Source organism: Leptidea sinapis, chromosome 39 (genome assembly GCF_905404315.1).
Source record: "Leptidea sinapis chromosome 39, ilLepSina1.1, whole genome shotgun sequence".
In the NCBI taxonomy this organism is placed as follows: Eukaryota; Metazoa; Arthropoda; class Insecta; order Lepidoptera; family Pieridae; genus Leptidea; species Leptidea sinapis.
In genome coordinates, this window is record NC_066303.1 from 683153 (window position 1) to 706613 (window position 23461).

The following is a 23461-nucleotide window of genomic DNA, read 5'->3' on the forward strand; positions in this document are numbered from 1 at the left end:
TTCTCAATGGTTATGTTGAAAAGTCCTGAACAACAAATAAACGGGAACCATGGCGCCTACCTGCAACCCTTTTCTTTCCAAAAGTGACCACAAATTATCGCCAAAATGCATTTTTTTTCAGAGCAAGTACATAGTTCATTTTATAAATTTTGTATATCTCATAGAGATTTCGATTTGTTCTCGACACGTTACAAATTCTGTTGTAAATAATAGTGATATGTAGTAATTATGTAAATGGCATGTATAACTTGATTATATTATATTATTCTTTCATTATATTTGAACATTAGTATGAACTTGTAATTGGCCTATAATTATACAATTTTTTTGTCATTTTGTTATTTAGCGCTGTAAGCTCATCTGTGAGAAATCAAATGATGTATAAAATAAATGGTTCCTAATTGTAAATCTATGAGAGTTACCTACAGATGATTGTCAAATAACTATTATTTGTTCATCAAAAATTTATTTGTTTACGGATTTCCACTTTATATACTAACTAATAAATACATTTATCCTCCTTTCTGTGGCCCAATATTATTGTGTAAGATTTAAGACACACATTGGTTCATGCGTATTTTTCCGCATTTATAACTAGGTGTGTTACGAACAACTATTACCCTATTACTGAAATCTTTTATATCATACTTTTAAATTAAATTAACGTAATAATTTGTTACAATGACACGTGTTTTAATCTGAATATAATGTATGTTATAAAAATATTATCGAATTCAAGCTAAATTGTGATTTGAATTAATTCGATTCTAGAGAACAGAACAAACTGGACGTGCCGTTTAATAAGTTAGCTAGAGTTAAAACTCCTTCATAGGTCTTGACATTATAAGTTCACGATATATGATTGCTTTTTGCTTAAACGCATCAAACATATCTGTTGGCTAGGAATTAATTCGGCTCCTAGCCAGTACCGACTTACGTAGTAGCTCCGGACGGACCCTCCAAATCCAGTCCTGGTATTAAATTTTATAATAAATCATCAGACAGTATACCAGGACTCACTGAGTACAAATTTAACAAACATATTAAATCTTCTTTGACAAAGATGGCTTACTATAGTATAGTGCCATTAAATAGAGGATAATGATGAATGATTCTCCGTAGGCCACCTCAAATTGTATAATATTATATAAGGTAGGCTAACTTGTTATATGTGTTAAAAGATGTGCTGAGAGTGTCTTATCAGTTCTTCTCCCCATGTCAAAGCCCCTTTACAAACTGATGTAGCTTCACGATGTTTACCAAATGTTGTTGGAATATTTTGTGTTATTGTAACTCTTAATGGAAAATAAATATATTTCTAACTAAACTAATTAAAACATATTTCTAGCGAATTGAGAGAGATTAGGAATTACATAGAAATGTAACAGAAAGAAGACCTACATAAATAATGTTATTATTTTTTTAAATTTGTTGAGTTTTAAGAAAGTAGTCATTTTTAAAATTTCAGTGTTAACATAGCAAACCTTATACTTGCACGAGACTGCATATCGTATCCATATCATTGCTTAAAAATATACAATGGTAATAAGAGGTGCACGCGACAGGACTTTGAAGTCATAAAACCTTCATGCTCATCTACTGTCAAATTGTATTTGACAAGATGTGTCTTAGTCGAATATAATTTTTATAATTTTTTTAAATTAAAACACTAAAAAGCCAGTCAGACAGAAGAAAAACGTAATGCTTTAGAGGTAATAGATGACATAAAGCCACGGAGATCAACCTTTTTTGAAGTGCTGATAAATTGTGTACATTATTTTACGTAAATACTTTGAGTTTTACTTAGTTTTGATTAAAAAACGTGTTCCATATTAATGCTATTTTCTTTTTTTTTTCAGTTAAGCCATACCGAAGAATCTCAATCTACAGAATGTATTTAGCGTTTCTGGTTGCCGCCGCGGCGGTGGTCTGCGGAGCTGCCTCGTCGAACGTCAATAGACATATGAAACTACTAGATGTGGACAATCGCATACAATCTAATTGTAAGTATACATACTATTATATGTACTATTTGTATGAAATATATTTGTTTTAATTTAAAGAAGATGTAGTCAAGTGTTTAAATATTCGAGAGTCCCAACTAAAATTATAATTAGAACTTAATATATTATATTTGTTTGGTCGTCATAGGAAATCAGTTAAAATAAAAAACTGTACGAAATGGAGAAAAATATATTAACTTTGATAAATTACAAAGTAAGTAGTTTTTACATGTATTGAAAATCATTTCATATTTTTCACTGCTTATACCGAAACTGAAAAACTCACTATGTAGTTTTAAGTCTTTGAATTAGCAACAAATTTCTATTACATTTTTATGTTAAGAAATTGTATATAGAGGCCTCTTGATGTTAAGTGATCACCACTGCCCCAAATTATCTTGCAACACTAGAGGAATTACAGAAGCGTTTTCAGACTTTTAGAAAAGCGTACGAGTTTACGCAAAGGACACCCTAAACACAAGGTAAAATAAGTAGCTTATTAACTCGTATTGATCGTAGTAAATATGTGAGAGTTCATAAAGAAACTTGCTTTCAGTAGCAATCTCGCGAGTACCACCGAGACGCTCAATTACCTTCACGAAGCGACCTCCGGCCAAGCTGGTCCACAGGCCTGGCTCCACTGTTGAACTGACTTGCGAAGCTATCGCCGCACCAGCGCCCTCTGTGCATTGGTTTAGAAACGACGTACCTGTCTATGAAGTAAGTTGATCTATGTATTTGAATAATTCCTTTTTTGCTTTAGATTTATGTTTCACATAATTAGATAGAACAGCCATTATAAAATCATAACCAATTCAATGAAAAGTCTGGATAAAGTGGTAAATAATGTTAAACTTACGAAGTAATTAATATTTAAATCAATTATATACACGAGTTTTAACGCCTTTTAAAAATTATATGTAGACCTACACTAATTTGAGAAGTGATAATATTTAATGGTAAGGCGTTAGAAAAAAATAACACATTGCCTTTCTCATGGCCATGCGTACTTTTCCCAATCTATAGGTATTTGACTATCAATTAACTCCAACCAACGTAAATGTATTTGTATGAACCGGAGAATATAAACATTTAAAGTCAAAAGTGTTGATAAAAATATTCTGCAAAGGTACCTACTCTTTCTCTAAACAGATAAAAAGAGTTAGTTTAAATAAACGTATTAAGTAGAGTAATCTCATTATTTGTATTTATAACATATATCCTTTAGGGCTCAATAAGAAACACAGTAGTATTTTGTGTCGCGAGAAAAGTTAAAAAGCGAACTCAGTCTAAATTTAACAAAAGTGATTGTAAACATAGTGTTTTATTTTGTAGCACATTGTCTATTGTTATTTACATGACTAACAGTGAATCCGTGGAGATATTGTGTTTTAACACCGAACAATTTCGTACAACAAAATTAAATTTACCTTCAAATTTTAAATAATTATATAAACAAAAGCATTTCAGTACAAAAAAATTACCGAATTGACAAGTCAGTGTTTTTTTTTATGGCTACTGGGACCTTTAGTCAAAAATAACGCATAGGCATTACGGACTACAGCCTGTCTAGTGGAGTTACGAACTTTTTATTTTTTTTTGCCACAACGACTACATTAGTGAGACCAGCAGCGCAATTAATTACTACGCCAGGTAATAAATTATAATCTTAATACTTAAAGCAAGATGAACGTTATACGCTCACCTGGAGGGACGAATACGCAGTCGCAAACGGACCTATCGAGAATAAATGATAATACTAATGAATCACCGCCCTCTCCCGCATCAAGTATTACTTTTCGTAAAAGGAAATTTGCCTACATCGACCAATACAATAGTTCTGTCTGTAAGAAGGAGATACAAACGGTTCGTGACGAGATATTGAGCATGAAATACATATTAGAAAAATTTACAGCCGTGCACAACTCACAACAAACACCTTAAAAACCATCAGTTCAAGTATTTCGGAAATAAAGGATGAATTAAACAGTATCAAGATATCGAACTCCAGCTTGATGGCAGATCAAAACAAAGGTCCAAGAGTTGGAAAATAAACTTGACTTGAATTATCTCAAATACCATGCTACTGAACATTATCTACGGGAGCTACAAGATCGCAGCAAACGTGCAAACAATATTATCATGGCCGGACTTATAGAATCCAAGAATACCGACAGCAAAGCACGATTATCTGATGATGAATCAAGATTAAGGGATATACTTTCCCGAGTCATCAAAGACTGCCCAAATCCCATAAAATATCCCGGCTTGGCAAATATGACTCAAACAAAACGAGGAGTATTAAGATCTACTACGACTCACAGCTTACTCCCAAACAGCTACTACGAAACAAGGAGAAACTGCCTGATGGTATAAAAATATACTCAGATCAAACACCACAGCAACAAAACTATCTCAAGAAACTAAAACTAGAGCTAGAAAAACGTTTGGGTCAAGGTGAAACTAACTTGATAATAAAATATATAAAAGGAGTTCCCACTATCATTCAAGATCTAACAAAAAACTAATTAAAAAAAACTCTAATTTAAATAATACTTCTTACGAAATTATAACTAATTATAACGACCTCACGGCTCACAAAAGTCGACTAAATTTTTTCTATGCCAATGCACGAAGTATATGCAAAAAAGGAAAACTAGAAGAACTCAAATGTACCCTCCAGGCTTTGCCTACAAAAACCCATATCATCCTCCTAACTGAAACTTGGATAAAATCTCTTGATCAAGCACAAAGACTACAATTAAAAAATTATACGCACTATTACAACTACAGACATGACAAAATAGGAGGAGGAGTCTCACTTTACGTTTATAATGACTTGGAACATAGTTTGATAATGTCCTTATACAAAAATGGTAATAATTATTTATGGGTCCGATTACAGAACTACGCTTTAGACGTAGGAGTAATATATTATCCCGGAGACACAGACTTTAAAAATTTCTTGGAGGACTATGAATCACAATTGCTCCAATCCAATAATGCTATGGTTTTTGGAGACTTCAACACCAATCTATTAGAATCAAATACATCAGTAAAGCTATATAAAGAACTGGTTTACGAATCTGGTTTTAAAATTCTAAATAAAGTTGAAACTAATTATTTTACGTTTGCACAAATCTGAAACATGACCATTTCCACGTATCACTTATAAACTCTTCCATGTCAGATCACCGGCAAATGTATGTAGAAATGAAAAAGTTTAAAGCTCCAAAGAAACGAAAACTGGAATATAAAGCTATAAATTATAAGAAGCTATACAATGCAGTAGACGGAGCTAACTTAGACCAACACCAATATTTCACATCTCTTTTAAATGAAATAAACGAACAAGTGGAGGCAAGCAAGGAATATAAAACTAGATTTCTGAACTTACCAAAAGAGGAATGGATAACGAGAAATGTTATAAATAGTATTCAAGAGAGAAATCTACTTTGGACTGCATTACAAGCTGACCCTGAAAATGAAGAGTTAGTCGATGAATATAAGAAACAAAGAGCCTTGACAGCGATTGCAATAAGGAATACAAAGGATAGTTACTATTATAAGGAGTTCCAGAAATGCGTTAAAAAGCCAAAAAAATGTGGCATTTGATCAACAATCTTAGTAAAAACAATCTTAAAACTGTGATAACTCCCTCAAAGCTTGTCATCAACTCTAAATTAATAACGGATTCTATAGAAATTTGTGAAGAATTTAACAAATACTTTTCAATAACCGGCACAATTCTGGCAAATCAAATTCCATCTCACTCTCATAACACGCAAAAAAACATTACGTCTTGCTCAAGTGCAGACACCACAAAATCATCACTTTTCTCCCTAGAGCCTTGTAGTGTAGATGAAGTCAACCAAATAATTGATCAGCTTGACCCAAATTGTATTACTGGTGTAGATGGTCTTACTACAAAAATGCTTAAATGTTTTAATGATCTCATGCTTATCGGCATCTTTCCTGATAGTCTGAAAATTGCGAAAGTTTGTCCTATCTATAAATCTGGCTCAAAATCGGAACCGGGAAATTATCGACCTATATCCGTTCTGCCCGTACTATCTAAAATATTAGAAAGAATACTCCATAAACGATTACAAAACTATCTTAACTCAATAGACTTTCTCACCAAACATCAATATGGTTTCAGATCACAATCCAGTACAGTATCTGCTACTATAGATTTAGTTACTAAAATAAAAACAAACATTGGCCAAAAAATATAGCTCTAGGGATTTTCATCGACTTAAAAAAAGCATTTGATACTGTCAGCCACACACTTTTACTACAGAAATGAGCAAATCTGGGTATTACAGGAATAGCTCTAAAAATTTTTGAATCATATTTGAGTCAACGACAGCAAATTGTCAAAATAAATAATCGTCAAAGTAAGCCTTTATCACCTTTATACGGGGTGCCTCAAGGCTCAATCTTAGGACCCCTTTTATCCTTAATTTATGTCAACAACATTCATGAAATAGGTTTGCACGGACAGATTACGCTTTATGCTGATGACACTTGCCTTTTTAACTTTGGAAAATCAATTAATGAACTTGTTTCTTTGGCACAGGTCGATCTTAATACTATTTTTCCATAATTTCAAAGTAACCTTTTAAATATAAACATATCTAAAACCTCGTACATTATCTTTAAAACAAAAAACAAAACTATTCCTCCTTTCATACATTTAAGAATAAATAATCAACAAATCAAAGAAAAAAGAGAAGAGAAATATCGAGGCCTCATTTTGGACAGTGATATGGCATGGATTCCACATATCGATAAAGTAAGAACAAAATTATCATCTCTAATTGGTATGTTGCGAAACATTGTCAGATCTATTCCACGCCGTGTCCGATTTACAATAATTTATAACTCAATAGTTAAACCACACCTATTGTATCTCATAGAAATATGGGGTTGTATTTCAAAGTCGAAATTAGTTAAACTACAGACAACACAAAATAAACTAGTAAAGCTACTGTTTCATTATCCCTACTTAACTTCAACTGAAAAAATCTATACAGAAACAAAAATTATGACAATCAGACCATTATACACACACACTACATGCATACTCATTTACAAGGTTTTAAATAAAAATCTCATAATCAGAATCTGAGAAGAATGGTCACTAGAAAGTCAGTTTATATATATAGTTCATTTATGTCCCATATAAACGTTCTTGACACTTTTCTCCATTATTCCTAATTCAAAATATTTTCATAAGGTCAACATTTTATTATCTGTGTCTCTCTGTTTTTGTTTTTTTTCATAGGTTTATATTTTTGTAAGCGCTAGAGTACTTAAAAATGTGTTTAAAGCAGCTTAATCATATAGCCTGCGACCAGAGGTCAGTTGGCCTATTTTCGTAACAAAACAAGAAAAGATCGAAACGATCTTATGTCAAAAAGTTTAATTTCGTATTCTCGTAACACAAATGGACGGCTCCGATCCGATTGTGATGAAGTTACGTTCCGATTTCGAAAAATCATTTGTTGCGGATTCTCCTAACAATATCGAACGTCAATTATTGTTGGGAGATAAGTATTCTGCAAAATTTTGACGTTTGGTTGTGATGCAATATAAAATAATCATCACTTTATATAGCACAGATAATCCTTTAAATCTTAACACAAATATTTTAGATTTAGTTTTTAACTCCAGATTCTTAGTCAGACCAGTAGCTGTCCGTATCAAACTAATGATTGTCTCACCCGAGTGAGCGAGACGTATGTTGTTTTAGAATTCTTAAATTATACCTCTGTAAGATGTTTTTTTGCCAAACCTCCTCAGGACTTTTAGGAGTCTTACCAAAAAATGCTATATTTGGACAAAATAAATACCTACTGAAATATATTTTTGAAGTAAAACTTACTCTTGTCTTGAAAATATAGTCTAGATAGGTATTATAAGAATAGTAACATAACAAATATTGGGTAACACTTCGAAAAAAAGAACAAAAATTCTGCGCACTTCAATATCACGTCAGCGGCCGATAAAGACTGAAGTCTTCACACCATTTACCGTTAGTATTTGTATGCCAACATCCCACTGTCTATGTTTTTTATTTTACGGATTTAACGGACTTTTATTCCATTATATTTTGAAAGGAAAATAGCACTTTCTAACAACAAAATAAGTCAAGATATCGAAGGCGGTCATGTGGGTTTCGTTGTTGGGCCATAATGTGTACCTACCGGTGGGAACGCTGACAGGTATTTTACAATTTAAACAGCTCTACATCAATTTGACAGTTGAATTAAATTAACATCAGTTTCATGCGTTCATTTCTCACACAATCCTTTTTATTTCCAGTATGACAAAGAATCAAACGAAATATTAGACTCGAATCCAACGTCTCTTGCTCGAGTTTCATCAACTCTGCTACTGTCGCGGGCTGAGGAGACGGCCAAGTATACCTGTCTGGTAGTGTCTGGCTCCAAAACTGCTAGAAGATCTTCAGTTGTTTTTAATATAGGTATGTATGACAATTACTAACAGTAAGCCAGCTTATTGGAGCTAGCAGAAAGATATCGAGAGTATGAATATTAAACTAACTAGCAATATCTTTACGCAAAGGTTATCTAGTCTGATCATTAGTCGGTATAGCTCATTAGTTGAACCCTTTCTCACTCACGGATAAAGGCTTTTCGTATTAAATATTGCTTGTCAAAATTATAAATCAACTCCAAACTCCACAAGAAACAAGAGATATCTGAAAATTTAAAAACCAATGTTAAACGTTTTGAAACACTCCCTTATATCACTCGCTCGCAATCTGATAGATAATTCTGCCACCAACAGAACAAAAAATATACGCCCAAAATCTTATTTAACATGTAATGGATGTAATAAAAATGGATTTATCACTGGACTAAATGGACACTGTAATGATACACTAGCTAATGCCAAGTAATTAGACGAATGCAAGACAATACTTTAAATTTAAAAAAAGAAACCAAACGCCCAATAAGATTCAATAGAAAAAAAAACATATGCTCCCATGGCTGTTGATGATATAAAAATAATTATTTATTTTCAATTTACTATAAATGCTCTTTTTAGTATTCAAGGTAAAAGTTTATTGCATCGCCGTTTGTCGCTTAGCAACAACCGTTTGTCCATTATTATCTCGTCAACATATTTTTTATTACAATATCTCAAAGGGCATATCAAATGCTGATCAATACAATACCATACCATACCATACATCCTTTCTTGATTACAATTTACCATGTCTTCAATATTTACGATTTTAGTGTGCCTTGTTGGTTTATGAAATATTATGAAGTACGTAGGTATTAAAGAAGACGAACCTTGGTCGTTTGTAACACGAGTTCGAATCAGTACTTTTCTGTGAAATGTTTCTTTTTTTGGATTGTTGCTGTAGATGACTGTCAACACAATGTAACACAGAACACGATACCATTATATTTTTATATAATATCCGTTAAAACAGAGAACAATTACGATAAAAACACCTAAATGAAAACGCGGTCCAAATTAACAGGAGATTACTTGACACTAAATTGTTTCAATTCGGTTTCACCGTCCATATATTCAGTCTCTTTCTCATACCTAGGTTTTTATGTAAGGATAGTTATCTCACTCTGACACAGGGTTCGTCTATTACGGTAGTATATTACGTTTATGGTTTTAATAATACAGAATTACACAGTCAATGACGTTCTGTAGGAACACATATAAGGACATTATATTATCACTTGGAGTCTGATAGTGGAATGGCAAAAGTGTACCTAAATACAATTTAAGCACAAGGTAAGCACACTTTTCTCCTTAGTCGTGTGTCAACTGTCACTGTTTGAATCAAATCTGTACTGAATAATTTTTTTACATTGCTGCTTATTCACCAAGAATATTTTAAACAACTGGAGTACTTAAATGTGGCAATGTATATATACCAATCGAAGCTTACTGTGGTGCTATTTGTGGCATGTTCTATATTTCTGCTTTGTTTTAAAACTACGTCATTTGTGTATATTATGAATAGAACGTCATTGTACTCAGTAAATAAAATTGTTCCAGATGGTGGAACTGATCTCTCGGAACGGTCCAAGCTGGCCCCGCTGTCGCCCCGTGTGCTGGTCTGGTACAAGGTCTTTGTCGACGTCATGGGTAGCAACGTTGCGTTGCCGTGCCGCGTCCGTGGCCATCCGCGACCCCATATCATCTGGAGGGACCATTACGGAAATGACGTCAAAAGCGACCCCAGGATGAAGGTACTAATTTTGAACTATGAACAGAGTATATATATGCAGTCATATGACTGTCATATTCATTTACTGCTCCTCTGTCTGTACATTTGGTTCTTCTTCAGTAAGGAGTTGAGCATTGACTGTTCTACCCATTGATTGGCGAATCTATTTATAAGATGCGGAACGTTTTTCTTTTTTAGGTTTTGCAATGTACACTAATTGTTCGCTGCCGCGTTATGAGCAAGTTACTCTACGCGACTTATGGCTTGACTCAACTTTTTGGGTGTAGTTAAGCATCAAAATCCTTTCTAATATAAATTATTTTAAAGAAATTAAAATATATCATAATTTTAAACTAGTTTTTATAAGTTACAGTATTTTTCTACTCGGTCTTTCATATTTTCTATGAGAACTAGAGGTCAAACAAGTGATCACCACGGTCCACACTCTCGTGTAACACCCTCTAGTGTCACAAGAGAGAAATGTTTATATGAATTAAGAAACCGAAAACATATTGGCACGTTGTGGTTTACGGTTTTGTGATTTCAGCAATTATTACTTGCAGTCATTTGAGACCATCCAATCTTAAAGTTCAGGGTGATGTTATCAGTGTTACATCTGCTGCCTTACGTCCCTGAATATATTATCATTGTTATGTGCACATTATGTTACAACATGAAAACAATACAGTAATAGAACTGTACTTTAACGTCATAGAGCGCCCGAATCGACGATTCGACGCACACAAACACATGATATACACTACCGCTAAGCAATCTTGGGAAGACAAAACTACCACACCATAGGCCGCCGAGACTGCTTGTTGTCCGAGTTAAGTTAGCTACGCCGCTCCGTCCGCGTCGTCAATCTTTTTATATGTACCAACCCTAGCGCTCCAGCCAGATGTAGGTATAAATTTCAAGGAGACCGCTGATTTACGATACTGTTCTATTACTTGTATTGTGCTATGATGGATGATCTGAATGTAGCATTATTTGACTCCATAAAAATGTGCGATACTCTATTTCAGGTACTCAGATCTGGTGAGCTGGTGATATCAAATCTTAGCTGGAGTGACATGGGAGAGTTCTCGTGCACCGCTACTAACATGTTCGGCTCTGCTGAAATCACCACCTTCTTGTATCCGGCTAAGGTGAGATAGATTAAAAAATTGCGCGTGCTTCTATGATGACATAAGTGTTAACTTATTACATTATTATTATTTAGTACATTAACTCTGTCATACTTCTCTTTTTTTAAGCCATTTGTTGCCACTGTCCCCAAACAAATAATACGAATAGCGAAGGAAACCCAGATATAAGTGTAACTTTTCACTGACCTCGCAACTTTGTTTCCCGTTACATTATGTCCCAAAATACACCCAATCATTCGCTTCAGGCCGTGACTACAAACATAGAATGAATAATATAGAATAGGGCTATGAAACCCCGATAAAGGTCTCACTTCTATTTCACTCAATTCGCTACGTTGTCATTCGTTAAAATATTATAATGAATTTATATTTTTTATGCTGGGTATGCACCATTATAAATTCAGTTAAGAATTAATTGTGATTCTGTTATGAGAATAAATGGGATTTTGTTTACTGTTTGAAAAAATAATCATTTCTAAAAAAATATCCTTTTTTTTTCAGCCAAGTGACACGAGCGACTAATACCAGTCTTCAATGCGACATATTTACTTATCTGATGTTCCTAATGTAACCGACATTTTACACCGAACGCGTGAACGCTGCGATTTAACGGCAAGATTATTTCTATTTCATATTTATTTTGTCAGTAGTTGTTAAATGTTTTATTAAATATTTTGTAACCAATATTGTGAGTGCAAGTATCTATGCACGTGATAAGCACTTTAATCATGCATTTAAATATTAAATAAACATTATAGTGAAATACATATTATAGAAATAAATATTTACTTTATAACAACCAATCTAGAATATTATTAAAGAGGCTCATTGGATGGAATTTACAATCTTAACGTAGGGAATGTGTGAAATACTTAAAAATTCAAAATAATATCCCAACCTCATCAAAAGAGGCATTACTTTTAAACCATAATAACGATAAAATTCTGTTCTTTACAAATACATTTAAATAAGAAAAGATCCAATTATTTATCCATCCAATAATCGATAGATCAATCAATAGGTACTTTCTATCAGTTGAACCCCATTCCAAGCTATTTTTGTCGAATAGTTTCACAGCTACATTTTATTATCAATGCTGAAGATGTACTTACAATATAAGCATAAGTTACTATTGACATAATTTTGTATTATTACCAATAGCATTACAGTATAAAGTATTAGGTACATAATATACTTGTATAGTATTTTTATTAAATAGGCCTAGTATGGAACTTGAGTGGTGATCCAACCTGGATAACATGATATTATTTTATTTGAGCAACATTATTAACGCTAAATAAAAATTGGAGTTGAATTCAATTGAACACGATGAGATGGTTCAGTTCATATCAGTTAAACATTGGTTGCCAAATTATAAATAAGAGTAATAATTTAACGCAAAAAGATTAAAGTATCAATAGGTATATGACATAGAGCTGATAGTACGATTAAAATTGATATCCAAAATTAGTAACAAAATATTTAGGTCACTCAAGAGTCTTTCACCTGATAGTTCTTTGATGGTAATGTGACAGTTTACAGCGTAAAGTACCGCGGTCACTATTGTTCGATACCTGAAATACGTTTAAATTGGGATAAAATTAATCTAAGAAAAATTTGCCATTGACAGCTCTATTAACACATATATCTCTTTAATTAGACACATGTACATCAATATGTACATGTGTCTAATTCACGTCTCAATAGACGTGTAGAATTTAATTCAACAAGAAAGTAGAGACGACAATAATGATCATTGGAAAGTGTCTCAACGCTTGTTGAATCTCATTTTACGACTTTTATAAAACATCTGATCAGACGATTCAAATCGCAATCGAATTCGTAGTTAATGAAGTAAAAGTGAAGCGTAAGATACTACTAAAAAGGATTTGGAATATACGCCAGTTGCCCTTCGCTATTCCGTACTTCGCCTTTCTGCTTGTACGAACTCACTGATCAAGATCACACTCAAGAACCATGCCCTAGAACCTTATTATTAATTAACAGATATGATTGTTAGACGATGATTAAATCGGATCAAAGTATTAGTAACGGCAGGCCCGTTGACGGTTGAGGCTAAAAGCGGCTTATGTGAAACCGCTCTTCATGTAGTAAGTTATAAAACAATGTAAGAAAATATTTAATTGTGATTTATACTTATGTAGAACTGTGATGAAATAAATACATTTGAAAATTTTTGTTTTATTTGTCTATCGATATAAGTACCGATCAAGTGCTTGACAGACTCACTGACAAAGGGTTTCGAGACCACCTTATAAGTTTTAAATAAAAAACTAATCAATACGTGAACATAAATAAATGTTTTTTTTTAAATCTTCAAAAACTATTTCAAGTTTCAATCAAATTGTATCAAAATAAATTGCATCGAAACTCCTAACCACGTATGCTTCTTATTGGAATTGTTATAAGACATTGTTTTACACATAATATAATATACATAATATCTGTAACTTACAACAAGTTACAATGTTAACTAATTGTTGATATTAAATATTATTGTCAATTCGCAGCTAAGTATAATGCGCACATTTCAGCAATCAACCTATGGTTTTCAAGATTCTCTAATAAATCTCTAAAGTTATATTGGCTGATAAATATCGTGTGTACTTAGGTGAATATGCTAGAAACTGTCATAATCATAATGTTAACACCATGAACAAACAAAAAGTCTTCTTGTGCCTACTACTGGGCTAAGTCGAGTTCGTAAGACTTTTGCGGGGCGATGCAAATAAATTACGCTTATATTACAACAATATTCCAGATAATGTATTATGATATTGAAAAGAATTCTTAAAAAACGTTTGTGCGGTACAGGTTCCTATAACAATAGTGACTTTCTAAGTTTCTCTCTTTTTGGGGACTACAGTCCAAGAATGATGGTCTTAAAGACTTTGATTGTAAGAGCACATGCCTACTATGTACTCACTTAGGTAACTTTTGTCATATCTTGGGGCAGTGTAGTCTAATTGTATTAGAAACGGAACAGGGAAAATATTCGATTTATTAATAACTAACAAAGAGGTCGATATCACTCAACCAATGGTTCCACTTTCACCCATAGATAACTATCACCCCCCATAATGTGATTCTATTTATTTTAAGGTTGTTTCTTATCATATGCCACGGTGTTCAATACTAAAGTATAATTTTCATAAGGCCAATATTGACAACAAGGACCTGAACAATCTTGACTGTCCTACCGACGATACTCATAACAAGCGATGTGGACGAAGCTGTTGATATTTTTTGTAACTCAATTTTTGGTATAATTTAATTATACACTCCTCTGGCAAAGCACAAGACCCTAGTCTACTAGATACCCTGTTTGGTTTTCATCATCCTTAATACACATTGCTAAAAACAAGAAAAAAACATTGGGTCAGGTGGAAGAAGCATAAAAACGCTTCTGATTATGAACAACTTTCTTTATTCAGATCTAAATTTAAATTAGAATGTAACAAATGTTTCAGTACATATTTATCCTCACTTGAAGACAGTATAACAAAAAAATATTAAACACCAGCTGACCCGGCAGTCTTCCTACTGCCTCCGTGGATAAATAAAAGACCTAAACTTTTATATTAAATAAACTTAAAAAAAACAAAAGGAATGCTTTTTTTATTAAAACAAATAAAAAATGCTCGGTACGAATGACATTTTATTATTATTCTCGATTAATTACACATGATGTTGCATATTTACAAAACAGAGTTTTCCTTAAATACTGGCTATTTATAAGGTTTCAATTTGATATTGACTGACACACAGAGTTATAATACAGTCTGTTAATCAATTTAAAGCTTTCTGATAAACTATATTTTTTGTTTTGTTTTGTGGTGCAGTTAAGTTCAGAAATTTTATTTTTTGAAAAAACTTAAGATTTTTCAATCTGCATAAAAATAATCTGATAAATTGTTACAACTGTAGTTAATCTACCTACTATTATTACCTAAAATTAGTTTATTTTTTCCTCCTGAGAAAGTTAGAAAGATATAAAAATTCTAATTAGTTATTAATTTTAAACTATTATTTTAATTTGATTTCTGAACGACGGGGGAGACATCAAAGGAAAAACAAAATCGTTGTTTTTATTTAATTCCGAGCATTTTCATATTTATTCACCTTTTAAACCTTCTCTGGACTTCCACGATTAATTTAAGACCAAAATTAGCCAAATCGGTCCAGCTCTTCTCGAGTTTTAGCGAGACTAATGAACAGCAATTCATTTTTATTTATTTAGATTTTTGGTCATTTATATCAAATAAAAAAACAAAATGTAGTACCTTCCGTCGTACATGCGTTACAAAAATATTTAATCGATTGATCCTGACATAATTTGTAGAATTTTTCTGATATTTTCCACTCTGTTTATAAACCTTCCTCTCTTTCTCTGAATACATGGTCTCTCCCGCCAGAATCAACGGAGAATGATATAACATTAGATTATGTACACCTCACCAAAAATAAGGTTCTAGCAGCATTAAAAACTCTGGATTCATCAAAAGGTACCTCGTTAGAACCGCTAATGCCACTTATAAACCTTTACACTTGATTTTTAATAAATTTATCTTATATGGTGTTTTCCCTGAAGTATGGAAACGTGCAAACATTGTACCAGTTCATAAGAGCGGCTCTAACCATTTCGTGGAAAACTATCGTCCCATTTCTATTTTATGCGAAGTAGCAAAGGTTCTTGAACGGCTTGTTCATAATGAACTTTATCCTGTTGTCCATAGTACAATTTTAGAGAAACATGGTTTTGTTAAAAAGTGATCTACTATTACCAAACTTATTAATTTCACTTCTTTTCTATTTAATAATATGGACAATAACATTCAAACAGTTGTTATTTATACTGATTTTATGAAGGCATTTGACAAGGTGGACAATGACATTTTGTGAGGTAAAATTGCTTTCAAGGCATACGTGATAATTTATTACGCTGGTTTTCTTCTTACGTTACAAAAAGAACTCAAAAAGTAGTTAGTTATTAATGGGTTTAGGTCTGAAAGTATACTTGTCGCTTCTGGCGTACCTCAGGGCTCAATACTAAGGGTTTTAAGCCTTTTGTATCATGATGAAGAGCGCCATTCAGTATTATGCAAGTACCATTTATTTTTAAGATCTGAAGACCATGATAGTAAATGAAATTAATGAGCTACTGTGAACACCTTGTGTTTTATGATGAAGAGCGCAATGGCTCATGCTCAGAATTTCGGGAACTCAAGAAAACGAGTCCTTCCTCACATTACATTGAATAATAAGAATAAATAAAAGAAGTAATTTAGTTAAACTATATACGTCGTTAAACACCAAATTAGATCCAACGAATTATTTGATGCAAATTGAATCGCACATCGATTTGCACATGAAATAACTAGAACAAGTTTCAATTATAGAAAAAGCAATTAAATAAATAAGTCTGCACTTCGCTATCAATGTTAATTAATAGGAATTACTTTTATATTCCTTTACTTTCTATGAAATTGTAAAAAACAATTGAATAATTAATTGAAATCCTGTATTTTTAATTATTTTCAAACTCATCCGTTTACCAGCATAGTTGTAGATGAAATAAACTACAAATATTAAGGCGCTATAGTACTAAAAAGTAACATTTTTAAAAATCTACGATAAATACATCTACAAATACTACGGTTCCAATTTTTTGACATGTTTATCTTCATTTCTTTATCTAAATTATCGCTGTTTTGAAAACACGATTACGAAAAAAAATCTCGATAGATTTTTTTTTTAAATAGTCTTTTTTATTTGAATTGTTTATATTATCATAAAACTATGATAGCTATAAACACAAAACTTATTTTATTCGATAGATTATTAGTGTTTATAAGTTTTCACTGTGGGATTTATCAAAACGCTTTATCAATTATTTTATATTAATTTTTTTCGTAATAAACCAAACGCGACGCCTTGGTTGCATGCACGCACAAGCCAGCAGTACGCCCGTGACCACTGTCAAGGAAGGTATTGTGTTCGTGTCTCTCGGGCTCACGTTACGTAAGATTTTAGCAAACAAGTACAAAGCGGGAATCATAGTAAAAAATAATGATGATGCGACAGCGTATTTGTTGAAATATATAGGTAAATGTAAGTCGGAAAGTACTAAAATAAAATTTACGTAATATTATTTTGAATATTATGCCACGCGGGATTTTTGTATATATGTACTTTAGAGAAGTCAGATAAACCCAAGATGACCGCCGCACAAAATTATGATTTCAGCAATATGGATATCGTGTCCGAGGTTCTCGAGGGTGCAGAGAACGATTTTGTGATCGTTTTTGAAATCCAATATGGCTGCCGTACAAAATTATGATTTCAGCAAGATGGATATCGTGTCCGAGGTTCTCGAGGGTGCAGAGAATGATTGTGTGATCATATTTGAAATCCAAGATGGCCGCCGCACAAAATTATGATTTCAGCAATATGGATATCGTGTCCGAGGTTCTCGAGGGTGCAGAGAACGATTCTGTGATCATTTTTGAAATCAAAGATGGCCGCCGCTCATAATTATGATTTCAGCAATATGGATATCGTGTCCGAGGTTCTCGAGGGTGCAGAGAACGATTGTGTGATCATATTTGAAATCCAAGATGGCCGCCGCACAAAATTATGATTTCAGCAATATGGATACCGTATCCGAGGTTGTCGAGGGTGTCGAGGACGAATTTTGAGCGGTGGCCATCTTGGATTTCAAATATGATCACACAATCGTTCTCTGCACCCTCGAGAACCTCGGACACGATATCCATATTGCTGAAATCATAATTTATTTTATACTTTTACACTATCTTTTAATTGACTTTTTTTGAGTGTATTCATTAAAACCTTGTGTAGTAAGCAAGATATAAGTAAAGCGAGGAAACGTTCATTCTTTATTTCATCACTAACATGATAAATTCTGGGATCTATATCGCTAAAAGAAAATCGTCAGTTAAATCAAAACTTTCCATTCGTATTTAACCCAAGGTTCCGTTTACATACAGGATGCCCATGTAGATCGGTCAGTATGGACAAGTCTGAAACTATAAGACATACAGAGATCTGAACGTACGAACCATCTCACCGATTTTAATAATAGAAAACTGAATTCGTAGATTTAAGAAAAGTGTGTGTGTACTAATGTATGCACGCAAGAAGTTATACTCCTTTGGCCTAACGAAACAAAAATCATTAAAATGATTTATTTCTCGTGCTATTTTACGTTTTTAGAAAGAACAATTTTGAAAAAATCTTGCAAAGATGGCTTTGACAATTAATTATTAAATTGAACCCTTTGCCTGTCCTAATAATAGAAGAAGAAACCAAAAAAAAATAACAAATGTTGCAAACGTCAGAAAATTTTAGGAACCAACTTCAACTTGTTACTTTTGTGTTACAGTGATGCGCGCGCATATTAAAATTTCACACTCATAATTATTCCATAACGCGCCTAAAGAAGCATAACTTAAAACTTAACGTGTGGCTTAAATGCGTTACCGGTTTTTAAATTAGGAGTACGCTTTTAGCTTGACAATCCCTAAGTCGTATCGGTTCTGGAAAACTGCAGCCGTTAATTGATTCCACAAAGTGGATGTGCGAGGCAAGAAGATCATCGCAGCCCGCGCGGTTATAGTAACAGTAGTAGTGAACCAGATACTGAAACAAATGAATGATATTTGTGGATATTTTAATTTTATTTTAATTTATTGAAGTATGCGTTATTTTGCGGAAATCCATTATCATCAAAATGTTGTATCATGTAAATTCCGTTAAGTTTTAATTCTTTAATAAATTCAACACGTTTTTCGCCTCGAGACACTCACTTGATGTTGACTCGCCAAATTCTGGCATGAGACGCATCTTTTGGATTTTAATTCATCATTTCTTATTGCATTTAATGTCATAGTATACTCCATCGATTTTAATGTGACTTTAGATAACAAAGTCACGGGTTACTTGTCAGCAATATGCGACCAACGATGTATGTGAATTTCATACGAATGTGTTGAAAATGAACAAGCATTGCTGGATTAATTTGCAAAATCATTACAAGTTCCCATATCAATACTTAAAGTTTCCATCAGTATTGTAACAATTTTGTCTATACAATAATTTCTACTAGACTAGGGTCTCTAATTCTTAGATCTTTCACTACTGTTAAGTTCTCTAGAAATACACTTGTTATGCTAGGTTATAGTTTATTCTCATAAATTATGTTTAAAAAAACCCACATAAACATGTATTTTAAAATAATTGCCAAAACTTAGGTGGTGACTATTTTTATATATTTTACTTTTTTCAAAATTGTTCTTTCTAAAAACGTAAAATAGCACGAGAAATAAATCATTTAATGATTTTTGTTTCGTTAGGCCAAAGAAGTATAACTTCTTGCGGGCATACATAAGTACACACACACTTTTCTTAAATCTACGAATTCAGTTTTTTATTATTAAAATCGGTGAGATGGTTCGTACGTTCAGATCTCTGTATGTCTTATAGTTTCAGACTTGCCCATACTGACCGATCTACATGGGCATCCTGTATGTAAACGGAACCTTGAATTAAATACGAATGGAAAGTTTTGATTTAACTGACGATTTTCTTTTAGCGATATAGATCCCAGAATTTATCATGTTAGTGATGAAATAAAGAATGAACGTTTCCTCGTTTTACTTATATCTTGTTACTACACAAGGTTTTAATTAATACACTCAAAAAAAGTTAATTAAAAGATAGTGTAAAAGTATAAAATAGCTAAATTCTACAGAGATGCTCACTTTTGGACAAGATGAGGAGAGAAACAATGTTCTCGATAATAGTGTTGATTTATCTCCAAGGTAATAAATAAAATTACTTTTTTATTACAAAATTAATATTTAATTTATAAACTATAACTGCAGCTATGTTAAAATCAATGGATGAATCATCAATGGATTTTAAGCTGAGTTTTTAAATTATTTATATATTTTATATTGCTTTACTTAACCACGAAAATATTATTTACAGTATTAAAACATAAGCAATGGCATAATCTAAGATTAAGGATTGGTCTCCGCTGCGACTAGATTTAGCACCACCTTAGAACGATAGCTATCACGGCAACTTTTAGATGCTTTTGTGCGTGGCATCTTCAAAGTCCTATCCTAGGTCCTTTGTTATTTATTTTGTATACATCCAACATCATTACGACCATTGAACACTGTAACTTCCACATGTATGCAGACGGCTTACAGCTCTATGTCTCTTTTGACCTTTCCAATACCCTTGATGCTATTTCAATGCTAAATTCAGACCTTTCTCGAATATTAAAATGGTCCTCATGTAACTCTTTGGTGCTCAATGCCATTAAAACTAAATATATGGTCTTAGGTACACCAAACCTTATCAATATAGTCTTAAATTACAATTTGGATATCATAATAAATATCCAATTGTTTTTATAGAATTAAGGTTTTATACCGGATCAGACCATATATTACTGAAACATTGCATCTTAAACTTTGTGAGACTTATACTCTCCAAGTTAAACTATGTTGAAAATGTTTACGGACCTAGACTTCAGACGTTCGAGGGATGCAGTACAGCGGGTCCAAAACGCTTGCGCGAGGTTTTGTTGGGACATTCCTCCAGGAAGTCACATAACTCCGTATCTGATCAAACATAAGGTTTTATAAATGGAGTACTTTTCAATGTGGTCACCTCTAAAGCTCCCGCATATTTATATAAAAAATTTAAGTGGTTGAGCAACACGAAAACCTTATACCACACCAGAGCGGCTCTATACGGTCTTTTATCTATTAGTCGGCATCATACTGCTGTCTTCAAAAGAGTTTTAGTTATAATGCAACTAAGTGCTGGAACAATATACCACCACCTCACAAAGTTATTATCAGTTAATTTCTTTAAATTAAAAATGAAAAAATATCTCTTAAATGAATACCAAAGTCAGTATTCCAGCCTTAGTTGCGTTCTATTTGAACTAGAACTAGGAACTTTTAATTTTGTTTTATTTTATTATTTATTATGACTATGACTTTGTTCTATTTTGTAATTACTTTTTATAATCTGTATGTTTTGTTCTATTTTTTAAGTTTAGTAGTAACTGTTTTTATGTTAATTAGTAAAATCAATTTTATTCAGGCGAGGTGTCCCCCTTGAAGTCATGTGTCACGCGGGGGCCACAGAATATCAGCACATGCTGAGTGGCTCCTTTTATTTAAACACCACACGTTTATATATATATTTAAGTTTTTATATTTTTAAAATGTTTCATTTTTGTTATTTGTGTGTGTGTGTTTATAAATAAATATTTTTCTTTCTTTCTTTCATCATGACATTGAAATGATTACTAGTGTAATAAATACAAAATACTTACTGATGATAATTGTATAATACTAATGTCTTTGTTATTTTTTGTATTACGACGTTAACGTTTTTACGTTAACGTCACACGTTGTTAGAGACTGCCTTGAGTACGCCCACTTGGGCGTAGTATTAGTTGCCGCACTTTGCGACTACGCCTGCGGTTTCTATTTGGGGCGCAGCGGTGACCAATTCTAAATCTAAGGCCACAAAATCTCGTAACATGAACTATGATCGGGATAAAACTGATTCCGGAACTACTAAACTGATTTTAATGAACATTTATATATAATAGTACAAGTACGGATGTCTCCATCCTCAAAATCAATTAAGAATTAGAGACTCTTGCCGCCATACAATAAGGTGTAATTCAGATCGCACAGCGCTACTTACCTACATTTACATTCACGTAGAAGTTGCCTCTCTTTCTATCGCGTGACTCTTACATCTTCTGATAACATTAGGGTTGACTTATTTACCTAAAACTGTACCTACCTAGTATAAGGTCATCCTATAAAAAATATTCTTATGTTGTCAAACCTACATTAGTTGCACTTAATACTCCGTAAATGTATACGTTGGAAGACCACGACATAGTTAACATAGTAACTAGAAGTAAACAAGCAGCTATTATGAATGGAAATTTCATAATAATAATAATCATAGTGTACTTAGGAGGAAGCTTAAAAAAATTTGTATCGCAATGACCTTTAATATGCATTGCTCTATTAATGTTTCTCCTTTTTTAAAATATCGGTCGGATCTGTGAAGTAAGTGACAACAAAGCTCGCACGTGCGTCACTGCTCGCTCGTGAGTCCCTACTGGCTGGTCTACTCCGTAGAGGCCGCCGCACGTACTTACGATTTCGATTACTACACGGGGAGTGAGACAAGCCTGGCATAGCGCAGTTTGGTCCAACTTGAGAAATAAAATCGTTTTTTTTAGAATCGTGACCCTCAATAATATTTAGTAAATTTTTTTATGAACATTTATATCTATTATACAAATTTTTGACGCACAGTTTGACAGTTCTGCTGTGACATTATTAACAAGAACGAGAACAACGAAATAATTGTTGATGCAATAAGGAATAAAAAATGTTTTACTTAATAGAAATTATTAGTTTAAATTTAATTTATTTATCTGTATTTTATTATTCATATTCATTCCTTTTTAATTTCCTTTTGAATGTATATAAAAATTAGTCTAGTACCGCGCCCGCTCATTGTATGAAATGTCATTCATTGACTGAACAATTTGTATTACGAATGTATGGTAGGTAGGTTCCGGGTAAGTTACACTATCAACATATTATATACTAAAACCTTCTCCGGAACACGTTGCATCTTATGGTATATAAAATATTACGATGGGTTCCATAGTTCTCGCAGTATAAACGAAGGAAAATCCGGCTCTCCAGTTATTAATATAAAAGTAAAATAGTATAAGTATATCTATGTATATACTAAGATATGCTAGCGTATATACAATCTGACAGCCCGGTTATACTTGACCAATTTGTATTTGTCAATGTGTGCGTGTATACCTACAACATGCTAAGGAGGTAATGCCACGCGTGGCTGACTGTCTACGACTTGTCAATAAAAATTGGTTATAGTAACAATAGTTTCGCTTGCCTTTTCTATCTTGCTGTATTTCTGTAAGAGATTCTCTTTTCTCTTGT

General features: G+C 32.8%; 1 protein-coding gene across 5 annotated transcripts in view; it reads left to right on the forward strand.

Moving 5' to 3' along the window:
• Positions 1–13583, forward strand: part of LOC126976091 (neural/ectodermal development factor IMP-L2-like) — a 109917-nt gene extending 96334 nt beyond the window's left edge. For 4 of the 5 annotated variants that reach the window (XM_050824279.1, XM_050824282.1, XM_050824281.1 and 1 more), the window contains exons 2-7: positions 1860–2003; positions 2560–2723; positions 8334–8496; positions 10065–10258; positions 11265–11387; positions 11889–13583. In XM_050824279.1, the coding sequence (XP_050680236.1) occupies positions 1892–2003; positions 2560–2723; positions 8334–8496; positions 10065–10258; positions 11265–11387; positions 11889–11909 (777 nt within the window). In that variant the 5' untranslated portion in view covers positions 1860–1891 and the 3' untranslated portion in view covers positions 11910–13583. The remainder of the gene's footprint in view (positions 1–1859; positions 2004–2559; positions 2724–8333; positions 8497–10064; positions 10259–11264; positions 11388–11888) is intronic. The other variant, XM_050824283.1, reaches the window with a different exon arrangement.
• The last annotated feature ends 9878 nt before the right edge of the window (positions 13584–23461 follow it).